This window comes from Chaetura pelagica, unplaced genomic scaffold (assembly GCF_000747805.2).
Source record: "Chaetura pelagica isolate M959 unplaced genomic scaffold, ChaPel_1.0 scaffold24, whole genome shotgun sequence".
Classification (NCBI taxonomy): Eukaryota; Metazoa; Chordata; class Aves; order Apodiformes; family Apodidae; genus Chaetura; species Chaetura pelagica.
This window is the reverse complement of record NW_009953077.1, coordinates 3671999-3683995: the sequence shown is the minus strand read 5'-3', so window position 1 is coordinate 3683995 and position 11997 is coordinate 3671999. Positions and strand designations below refer to the sequence as shown.

Below are 11997 nucleotides of genomic sequence, written 5' to 3'. Positions count from 1 at the left end.
GGAAAGAGGAAATATTATTTTTAAATTTCTTCACAGGAAAGTACAAAGTAACTTGGAAATGAATTTCCAGCTTTCAGCAATGCTGAAATTAGGAAAAAGTAAGTCTATAGGGAGAACAGATTCTCATGAGATTCAGAGGTACCCTCAAAAATAGAAAAATATTTGCATGAAATAAAGAATCTCAATTGTGGGTTTCCTTCTCTCAAAAGACCAAATAATGATAATGAAGCAGCATGCTAAAGGGCAATGTTTATGCTGGAGTCTGGATGAGAACTGCCCAGGGAAACTTTTGTTGAGGTAGACTCCATCACTGGAAGGAAAGGCAGGCTTTGAATAGTTTCCTTCCCAAGCCTTTATGCTCTCCAAAGAACTTGCCTACTGAATATAGCTTACAAAATAAATATCTTCTACATTTCTTCTGTAAATTTCTACTGGTACCCTGGAGTTTTTTGTAGATTCATGTCCAAAAACTTTGGAGACAAGGTATTTATTAGCACAAGTTGTTAAAGTGTGCCACTTTCATGGAAAAGAGGTTTGTTTTCAGATAAAGCAAGTTACAGGGAAGAGATGTTTGCCCTTTTACCAGTTATTACAGAATGGACTGCACTTCCATTAAGACAATGAACAGTCACTATAAATTGAATGTTCTACAGAGTCTTAACATAGCTTTCTCAGTTAATGATCAAGATATTAGAAAAGACATCTAGTACAAAAGAGAGAAACAGAAGGAGGTCTGAAATAAAAATATTCTCAAGTTCTGCCTGATTAACTCCTCTATGATGAAGAAAACTTTTCTGCTTTCTATTTGTAAGGATGGAGAGGAAAGAGGAACTACCATGCAAAAGAACCTCAGAACATCACCATCTAGATACAATTTTCCTATTTTAGGAATATCTTTGAGCTTGAACAACTCAAGTTTTTCCAGAAGACAAAGCTGGAAAGGGTCGTCATCAGTTGGCAAGTGTTGCAAGCCGGTACTGGGGGGCTACTTGTGTGGGGAAGAAAAGAACAGTTTCCCACAGCTAGGAAGAGGGGGAAATAATTTTTTATGACAACTGCCTGAAGTAGAGGGACCAGACAATTAACGGGACAGAAACCCTCCCCCTGACTCAGTTCTCACTGGTAACAGCTAGATAGACATTAATTGTGTGCCTCCCCCTTGATTGTCTTCATAGCTGAGAGGCCAAGAACCAAACAGGAATTAAAGATGACTAAGCTGAAGAAAATATTACTCTGAAAATTAGGGAATAAGATACTTAGAATAGCATGCATTTTAAATAGTTTCAAAATGAAAACAAATTAGTTCTTCTTTCAAAAGTTTTAAATAGACATTGTGGTTTTTATTTCAATTTAGTTATTTAATTTCAGTTTTCTATTTTATTTTCTTTCCTTAGGAAAGAAGGGGCACTGCATAGCTAATGGGATGATTATGTATGATAAAGCTGTTTGGTCTCCCAAGCCCTGCATCACCTGTCTCTGTTCAAAAGGAAAAGTGATATGTGATACAACCATGTGCCACCCTCTGAAATGTCCCCAAACTGTTATACCTGAAGGAGAATGCTGCCCTGTTTGCTCAGATACTGGTACAGCACACCATAATATTTTTACTATTTTAAACTTACTTCATGCAAAACCTAACATAAACATTACATTTAATGACAGAATGGTTTATAAGGTACACATTATCCTTCTATAGACAAAATAACTCCTGAATTACATGATAAGCAGTCTTAATAATTTCTACTTAATTTCCTTCAGTTTCTTAGAACACATGGGCTATTACATCTGAGTTTGATATGATATTTAAAGAGAAGAAGATGTTAAGTATCCAAAAGTTGAGATAATTCTATTTATTTTTTTATTTTCCCCTTTCTGCTTCTTCCCTCCTACCTTTAGAAAATTTTGGGGACATTTCATATCCCACTTACAAATGATCGATCAATAACCACCAGCCATTATTATTGTTTTAGACATATATAAGACATAACAAACTTTACAGACTCATAAATCTTTGTTAGAAGCATGAAAATATGCAGCTATTTGATATAAATCAAGAAAAGAAAGTTAACTCACAAAAGGAACAACAGAACTACAATCTTGCCTTCTTCATAAACATTTGGCTCAATCATTTCTCAGTCAAAATATGTCTCTCCTGCCTAGTAGCAATGTAAGACTGCTTTTTCATTCTTTCAAATCATCTTGTAAGAGGAATACTACTCTTCTGTAGCTACCATATTTTACTATAAGAGCAGAACAATGTTTATGAAAACTTTAGTTTCATATCCTCTTATGACACAACTTTATTCTCATTGCCTCTGGTTAGCCTCCTCTTTGGATTCAAGTATTATTTCACTGGATGACATAAGTGAGTTGTCTGGTGATTCTCCAGAACCCAATGACCTTGACAACGCCAACGTATTGTCACCAGCACCTACTCAAACTAAAAAAGATGAACAGCTTGGAACAGAAGTGGTAGAGTTTAAAGAGAAAGAAAGTCATAAAAAAGATAAGAAAAGAAAAAGGAAAAGCAAAAAAAATCGTCAGAAGTCTAAAGCTCATCACAGAGAAAAGAAGCCTATCACAAGAAAGGACCCGGCAGAAGAAGAAATACAAGATGAAAGTGATGAAGATGATGGTACTTTCAAAATGCCATCTCATTTCCCAATTCCTGTTCCACCCATAGAAGCTCCCCCTTTGCCATCTGGATGTTCCACCTCAGACACCACAGTAAGCTGTATTAATGCCAAACTTACACAAATTCCGCCAATCTCAGATCCAGATCTAACAAGTCTAGACCTTACAGGTAAGTAATGGGTCTACTTTGCATGATTTTTCTCATGAATTAACATTAGCCATTCTAAATGCAGTTGACTCTTATTCCTTATAATAAAAATGAATTAGACAGAATTTTACAGCTAAGCCTTTAAACCAATATTAAACATGTTAAATTTGCTTACTAGTGTTTGAATACTAATATGAATATATCTACATGCAATTATGGTACACGGTATAACTATTTTAATAACGTATTTTTCATGTACAATACAGTGCAACTCAGATGCATACTTTAATTCATAACTCAAACTATTTTCTTGAATTCTGTCCTAGGAAATAGTATTACTACTATCTCAGATGAAGCATTCAATGGAATTCCTAATTTGGAGTGGATTGACTTGAGTAAAAATAATATTACCTCTCCTGGCATAGGTCCACAAGCATTCAAAGTAAGAAAGCCTACATTTTCTGTGGCTAATTATTCCTTAAAGGAAAGTTTGTCCTGCTTTTCAGTCTATGGATCTAAGCCAGTTTGCACCTAGTATGAGTAACCATTGTATAATTACAATACAGTTAAACCTGGCTTCTCAAGAAATCTCTCATAATAATCAAGAATATCTAGAGATTCTTTAATAACATTCACTAAGTATTAAATGTTAAAGAATAAGAGAGAGAGAAGTGGATGGAAAAGACAGACCTGGAAAGTGTCTCAACAGTGAAATAAATTTTAGTGAGGCTTATATCACTGCCCCATTTTAGTGAGGCAGTTAAGACAAACCTGAAGGAAAGAAGGCTTCAGTGGATCCAGTGCTAAAACAACTTCACCTTTTTAAAGCAATTCTCACTACTACATGATTACTGATCTGCATTTATAAAAATTCAGGTATGACAACTTTTTGTACTAATTTTTTTAAGCTGGCTGAAGTCATGGCCACTGAAATTTGCTGTCATTATGTTGAGCAAAGTAAATTTGCTGATCTACAGAAAACTACCAATTTGCTCACAAGTGAAGAGTATAAACACAATATTCATAAATGCATATACTTTGAACTCCTAAATACTGCAGTGGTGTCGTAAGGTAATGCCTACATGATTCAAAGCCAGCAGCAGTAATACAAGCAGTTATGACTGGATAGCTGCAGGATGGCCATGTGGAAAGTTAAAAATTCAAGCTCTTCTGCTTTCACATTACCTGAATTGGCACTTTTGTTAGTATTTAGTATAAAGAAACCAAATATTTAGGACTGACAGTAGAAAAACATTTTTTAATTCAAAACACTGGATACTAGTGCACTGTTGCTGAAAATTTTCAAAAAGATTGTGTTTAAAGGAAATGTTAATTGGGATTGCACTATATGTTTAACTATTCATTTTACACCTTGATAACTGAAGTTATCTTCTTCGTCCCTATGATTAAGAGCCTGAAAAAACTAAAACGTTTGTATTTGGATGGAAATATGCTGGTACATATTCCCACTGCATTGCCATCAACTTTGGAAGAAATAAAAATAAATGACAACCACCTTCATGCCATTGATGAAGATGGCTTACAAGGTATTTAGAAAGCTAATATTGATCATATAAAAATATGAAGATAAATATGAAAAGCAGAATGTTTAACCAAATACATCTTGTTTGATATAACCAGAAAAATAATCACTAGCTTTTAAGTGCCATGTTTTCAAAGGGCAACAAAAGCTGAAAGACTTGCATGACAAAGTTTTTTGAAATTACATTTCCCGTTCTTATGCAACTGCTATTGTCCCAAAGCAGCTCATATTTAAGATTACCAAGAAGAGATGGATTTGATGTTGAAGATACCTACTTTCCTGACATGTAACCTGATTGTTTCATGTGTGGTGAAACTCTGTTTTTTAAATTACATAAAAATTAACAGAATTTGATGTGCATGAAAAATAAGGCAGAATATAATTGGAGTTAACCAGGATCATTTAAAACCAAGCTAAATGTGAGCCTTTTAATTTAAAATCATCAAACCACACTGTTGGGAGAAGCTATTGAAAGCTGTTAAAAAACAACAACAAACCAACCTATTTGGATTAGTGAATAACAAACTTGTTATTATGAAATATTTCCTGCTTATATACATTATCCATTATCATGTAAGTGACTGGAGACCCATGAAGACCCCACTAGGCAACTGCACAAAGGTCAGCACCCACACGGTACTGCAGGCATCACCTGCATATAACTTGAAGTAATAATACCTAAATGGCAGCACTAGCTACAAGTCTTACAGCTGCTTTCTTTTCCATTCTAAAATAAAGCTCTAGGCAATCTCTGAAGTTCTACAAACCATTAAACAATATCATTCTATTATTATGAGATAATAAATTAAATTCCTTTCACTACATTTCTTCGTTGCTGTGAACCCATCTGAGTAATGTTTAAGACAGTTAAATTTTAAACATGCATTTTAACAAGACATGAAATGGCATTAATTAACAGAAATAAACAACATTTTCTCCCCAGATTTAAAGAACTTGGTCACCCTGGAATTAGAAGGAAATAAGCTTAGTGAAGCGAATGTCAGTCCTTTGGCCTTTTATCCTTTGAAGAGTCTCTCTTATTTGCGACTGGGAAGAAATAAATTTAGAATTATTCCACAAGGTCTTCCTGCCACTCTTGAGGTAAAACCAAAACAAAACAACTAAAAGGGAAAAAAACCCAACCCAAACAAGAAAGATTTTTTCCCCCCCAGACATTTTCACTATATATATTTTTTTTAATTTTATTTTTTCTGCTTACAGCCTTACTTACCATCTGGTAGAGATAAATTTGGTTTTAGATATAATTTTTATTCTCAAATCACTGTTTCTAGAAATTCACTTATATACCAACTCCACTCCAGAATGTATCAAAGGTATCTTTTAAATCTGAGTTTGTCTAGTACTGCCTCACAAACTAGTACAGCCTGCAACTTTTGTCTGTTCACTTACATACCATTAACATCACACTCCTAATACAGTTCACAAGACAGCAATAAGAAGAATGAGAGATCTAAAAAACCTGTTTTGTAAGGAAAGCCTAAAGGAACCAAGATTGTCTAGTCTGAAAGAGAGGGATCCCTGTCTCTAACCACCCTCTTCCTTTTTTGGCTGGCCTAAGTCTCAATTTCCCTGCTTTTCAAACCTTTGCTGAATTCCACTTCGACTGGGGACAGTGTCTGAATGGGAGGTTTAATTTTCTTTCCTGAACAGTTTCATCATTCTCTGCTTACCTCAGTCTTTACTTCAAAAGATAATTCTTGCTACCAATTAATTTCACAATCTCTTCTTGATTCTATCTTTCCTTCTGCAAAACCAACAATAACAATAATACAATAATAGCTAACATTAGCTTCTTCTGCAGCTACTGCCTGCAGCTTTACTTCAGCCTCATGTTCTCCACTACCCACTCGTATGTTACATTTTTCTTTTTTTCCCTTAATCCCTCTCCTTGATGAAACCCTAAACACCTATGCCAAGCTTTTCTACACTTCATATGCTTTGGGAACATTTAATTTTAAAACAACACCTAATAAATTTACAAACACTGATTTTTCAGACTCTGAAGCTGCTTTTCTCTTTTCCCAAAGCCTTTCTCTACAGGCCCTACATTCCATCTCAGGTCCTATATGTTTTTTAGCCATCGCTCCATTTCACATTATATTTATCCTACATTACAAGCTATTACCAGGAACTTAATCTATGGAAACCACACAATTTTTTTTATGTTGCAGACTCACAGTGTTATGTTTTTTAAAACATTAACATTTTAAATTCCTACAAATTTGAAAGTTTCAAAGCGCACAAGTGACAAGCAAAAATTATTAAGAAAGCAAAACTCAGTTTTTTCTCACTAGCAATTTTCCAATGTAACAAAATTTAACAACTTCTTGCAATCTCCTCACTCTCACATTATATACTCTTACACAAGCAAGTGTAAGAGTATATAAGCACGACAAGATACAACTTGTCAAGCAAGCAAGACAAACGATACAACTGTTTTTCTATTCAATATTTCAAAGCAATTTGTAGTCTCACAAATGAGAAAACCAAACAATTGCTTTGAAAATATGTTTCTGAAAGTCACACTACAGCTACAAACTGACTCTGATTCAGATTCTTATTTCTTTATCCAGAAATTAATGGATATATCAGGTAATATGGATGAAAGGTAATAGCTGCCTTTTGAATTTTCAGTGGGAAAGAACAGCATATTTTGCTTTCACACATTTTCTTTCCAAATACACTTGCAGGAGTTATACCTTGAAAATAATCAAATTGAAGAAGTGTCAGAAATTTGCTTTAACCATACAAGAAACATAAATGTTATTGTGCTAAAGCACAACAAATTAGAAGAGCACAGAATAGCACCTTTGGCTTGGATAAACCAAGAGTAAGTACAGATAATTTAAAATAATTTTATTTTTCTCTGTTATTAGTGAGTCAGACAATGGAAGAAATATTTACACTTCATTACTTCTAACTTGAAATCTTTCGATTTGCTTGTTTTCCTTAGCTAATTTGCCTTAATTTCCTTTGCTTAAATTGTATTACCTAGGAATTATTCAGTCAGCTTTAAAACAGAAAGATCTTATGCCTCCAAACTGTATCATATTAACATAAAAGTAAAAATATTTTTCTGACCATCCAATCAGAAGCTGAACATTAATTATCAAGAATATGCCATACAATTATATGATAATTTGGTATAAATACATCATCAACTCAAAGGTAATTTAAAAATAATGATTGTCCTAGCCTTATTTCCCATCAGATTAAAATTGTATAAGTAAATAAGATTCAGGGATGACTGTGCAGCTGCATTGTTCAAGAACAGAATATAAGCAGAGCAAGAAACGAGAATGAAAGAAGCAAAAGATGCTGCTGGTTTTGATTCTTCCAGTAAATAATTTGCTAAGCTATGGAGTGTTTCTTCCCATGACCTACCAGCTGCAGCCCTAACAGTTGATTTCTGGATTTGCAAACTGCTTTATCTGAATACAACTACAATGTTACTAACAGTTTCTCTAGAAGTGAATCACATTTGAATTATTCTAAAGGAGCCATTCACAAAACAATTCAATTTCAAATTGGCTTTAGAATAACATTTAAAAATCTGTTTCAATGGGGTAACCATAAAGTCCCAAGCTTATTATGTGTTTTTCAGTGGAACTCATTAATGCAATTCTCCAGTGCTTATCAATCACAAATTAGTCCCTCGGGTTTCCTCTATGCAAACTTCTCTTTGTACTCATGACTGTAGATTTTTTTTTCCCATCAATAGAATTCACTGGGCTTGATTAATAATTAATGTCTTCAATTATTTCTATTCCCAGAGTAATTACACATGAGCATGTTCCAGAAAATGCATTCTGTTCCAATAAAAGAAACATTTAAATTTGAAATTTAGTTTCCTTGTAATCACATGAAGCATTATTTTGTACAGTACAGCACGTAGCATGATCAGTGCAGTATGCTCTATTTTCATCCCATTATTTTTTAATTTTTTTTCTCCTTTAATGCAGGAACCTGGAATCAATTGATCTCTCTTATAACAAGTTATATCATGTTCCCTCCTATCTGCCAAAATCTTTACTACATCTGATACTTATAGGAAATCAAATTGAAAGAATTCCAGGATATGTCTTTGGTCACATGAAGCCAGGATTGGAATATCTATACCTCTCCTTTAACAAACTTACTGATGATGGAATAGATCCAGTATCATTTTTTGGGGCATACCACTCTCTGAGAGAGTTGTTTCTGGATCACAATGAATTAAAGTCTGTGCCATTTGGAATCGATGAAATGAGAAAACTGCGTTTTCTAAGACTGAATAATAATAAAATAAGGTAATTTCCAAGCTCTTTGTTACACTAATGGCATTAAACTAAGTGTCACGTGACATGCTTTAATAACTTTTTACTTTTAAATAATTACATTTAATAACATTTCTGAAGGAGAAGCTATATCCTGCGTTTTGGGAAAATTTAGCGTACTGATTAAGTTGACATCTTTAAATGTCTAAATTAACAGCATCTCTAAAATAAATTATGAAATTATGAATTATCTTGAATAATCAAAATATAATTCCTCCCACAATGCCACAGGACTGTCCCTCCAGAACGCATCTGCAAGGCTCATATCACTGATGATGATCACGAGAACAGTGAAGAGGAGGAGAATGAAGAGTCACTTTTGGAACATGTTCATCTTGAAAACAATTATATAAAGACCAGACAGCTGTCACCACATGCATTTCCATGCATAAGATCCTATTGCAGTTTTGTTCTCAAACCACAGAAGAGCAAATGAAACCCAACTTTTGCATTGTCCTATTGCCTAGAAGCACAGCTTTATTTATTCTCTGCTACTAACTGGTCTGCTTACTAGTGATTTAAGCCATTCCTATTACCATAAATAAGATACAATATATTATATAGTGAATTAAGTTAGCAGTGTATTTCTCAACATAGATTCATTATAAAAACCTTAAATGTAAAAATAAAAGTGCAAGATTATGTAATATGTTTTTATTTCTATTGACAGAAATCATACACAATACATCAAACTGTGCCCCCAGATACACATTACACAAGATCAGATTTCAGAAAAGAAGAATATAACTAAACCCCAACCTGGACGTGTCTTATTTAATTAACTGAATTTAAAACATGCTAAGTGGTACCATCTGCTTTAAAAATTATACAAATAAATGTCCTTGAGCTATCAACATTCTTCTAGTGCAATAATAAAATTTCTTCAAACATACATGGTACTCGATTTTCTACGAAACAGTTTGCAGTGAGAAATTCTCTTCCACTGAAATGTGAAGAAAAAAATGTTGAATTTTTAGTTTTAAATTGCCCTGAAAACTTTCCACATCCAAGCACAGAATCTAATGAGTTAAAGAAAGGAGCAATTCATTTCTATGTGGATGCTTTTTTCCTTTTTTAAAGTGTATTTCAGTTGTTTTATTTTAAACTCAGAGTGTTAGGTCCCATTCTTTCGTACAATACGTTTAGTTTGCTAGCTTTTCATACTGTTCAGGATCACGATCATGTTGCCCATTTAGGGGACTAATTAGAGAGTCTCAAAACTTTTAGATATTCAGGTAGTGGTTATTTGAAAACTTCCAGATAGTCATAATTACAACTTCAGAGACAACATTGATAAAAGCAGTTTCAGTAATACATTTGATATAAATGTCTGCCTAGGCATACAAGAGTAGCAAGTATTTAAAAATACATCTCTGTTTCTCTAAGAAGGAGTTTGAAGATTTTGAAGATTTTTTAATCTCTGAGTTCAAAGAAAATAAGCATGCTCAATATTGTGCTCCACATGCAAATATTATAATCTTTCTTTAAAGTAGCAAAAAAATTGATTAAAAGTAGTTAGTATTTTTATTTTAAGAAACAATTTCAATAAAAATTGGAGGTAAATTCAAGATATTTAATATTTATCAAATTCTATGGTCCTTTCCTATGAGAGCAGGCTGGTAGCAGGAATTAATTACAGGTCACTGACAAGTCATGATTCTTCAAGCAATTACTTTTCATTGCAAGGCATAAAAGTATATATACTCTTTTCTTCAGTACTATTGGTATGCTGTCTAATAATTTGTTCTTCAGAATGGATTGGAACAAAGGATGAAATGGGATTAAAAGGAAAAAGGAGTAGAAGGCATATAAAAGCTGTAAGCAAATGCACATCATAACTATGTAGTGGTATCACATAGTGGTCCACTATGTCCATATATTTCAGCAAAATACACTCACAGATCTGTAGATTCACAAACACACATTTGTATGCACACACAGGGACATGGTCAGCAACAAACACATGTAATGGGTAAGTGAACATCTCACTTCAGCCTGGGTACCAGGATATGTGAGAGAGCTCTTCTCCCATCCTACCCTGTGGAAACACTGGTGGAGTTGCAGAAAAAAATCTGAGTAAGCTCTGTTGCACAACCATGCATTAGTACTGAACTGTAACTTTACTGCTCTCACTCTGGAAGTGCAAGTTTTACTGTGCATTTCCCTCACACCCCAATCTACATGACATGCCAGACAGACACGCCACATAATTGGCATAAGCACACTGTGCACACAACATTTAACACCAAAAGACCTACAAGTACTTTTTTAGTATATTATAGATGGCAAAAATGAACACCTGAGTTTCATTTTCTCTGAAGCTATACAAACATCATATAAGTAAAATCATACTGTTCTATCTCAAAGTTCTCTTACTCAAGTAAACTATTGCAATGTAACACAAGGCATTTCATCTACAGTGAGTCAAAATATAATGCATTTCTTGTAAAAAAACAATCATAAGGTATGTGGATTGCTTTGGATATTTTGTTTGGTGAAGTACAGTCAGCAGTCCTGCTTCAGCTATTGGCTAAATGTGGTAAAGAATGCTGGAATCAACAGGCTGAGTTTTTACATACTATTTGGGGTGATTTGATTTCATTGCTTGTGCACTTTCAACATTTGATTGCTTCCTTTTGACTTTGGATAATACTTAGGCTAATATTTCTTTGTCAAACATCTTTAAATTCTAAAACTACTATTTTGAGAGACTAAAAACCCCATAAATTATCAAAATTAATACTTTTAGTCTATTGCTAAATAACTTCAGACTTTGCAACACTATTGAGCAGTGCTTTAGTAAGCTTTACTAAGCATTTTGAATACACAGACTGACCCAAGGAACTATTTCCAGATAAACAAGCTGTAATGCCACCATTTCATGTGTTCTTATAAGAAATATAAGCAAAACCCCATGAATTCTTGCAATTATTTTCATTCAAATACAATACTTATCAAGTTATCTATCAAGTTTTGGAAGACCAAACTTCAGGACCAATTACTGCTTAGAGGGGGTCAGAATTGTACTCTGACCATGTTTTAGAACATCTCAACCACAGAGGTGAAGCCTACTTTGGAAAGAGCACATGTTTTTACAAAGACGCTTTATTACTTAAAGCTAGTCTTGCACACAGGAAGCATTTAAAGATTTAGTGGATCAGAAAGAGCAGTCAACCATGTAATCTCCACTCATTTGGAGGAAACCATACATAACAGTCTTATTGTCTTATAGAAAAGTGAAAAAGGGTATAACCATCCACCCCAAAAATATAGCATATATAATATATAGCATATATAATATTCATAATAATATGTTTGACTTATTCAGTGTACAC

At 33.7% G+C, this 11997-nt stretch overlaps 2 protein-coding genes across 2 annotated transcripts in view; one reads left to right on the top strand and one right to left on the bottom strand.

Annotated features, from left to right (window-relative positions):
• Window positions 1–9098, top strand: part of ECM2 (extracellular matrix protein 2, female organ and adipocyte specific) — a 16679-nt gene extending 7581 nt beyond the window's left edge. The window contains exons 3-10 of the mRNA XM_009996909.1: window positions 1395–1583; window positions 2324–2803; window positions 3109–3224; window positions 4194–4329; window positions 5269–5426; window positions 7037–7176; window positions 8309–8635; window positions 8894–9098. Coding sequence (XP_009995211.1) covers window positions 1395–1583; window positions 2324–2803; window positions 3109–3224; window positions 4194–4329; window positions 5269–5426; window positions 7037–7176; window positions 8309–8635; window positions 8894–9098 — 1751 coding nt within the window. The remainder of the gene's footprint in view (window positions 1–1394; window positions 1584–2323; window positions 2804–3108; window positions 3225–4193; window positions 4330–5268; window positions 5427–7036; window positions 7177–8308; window positions 8636–8893) is intronic.
• Window positions 1–11997, bottom strand: part of CENPP (centromere protein P) — a 112253-nt gene that overhangs the window by 31580 nt on the left and 68676 nt on the right. The gene's annotated exons all lie outside the window — the stretch shown is intronic.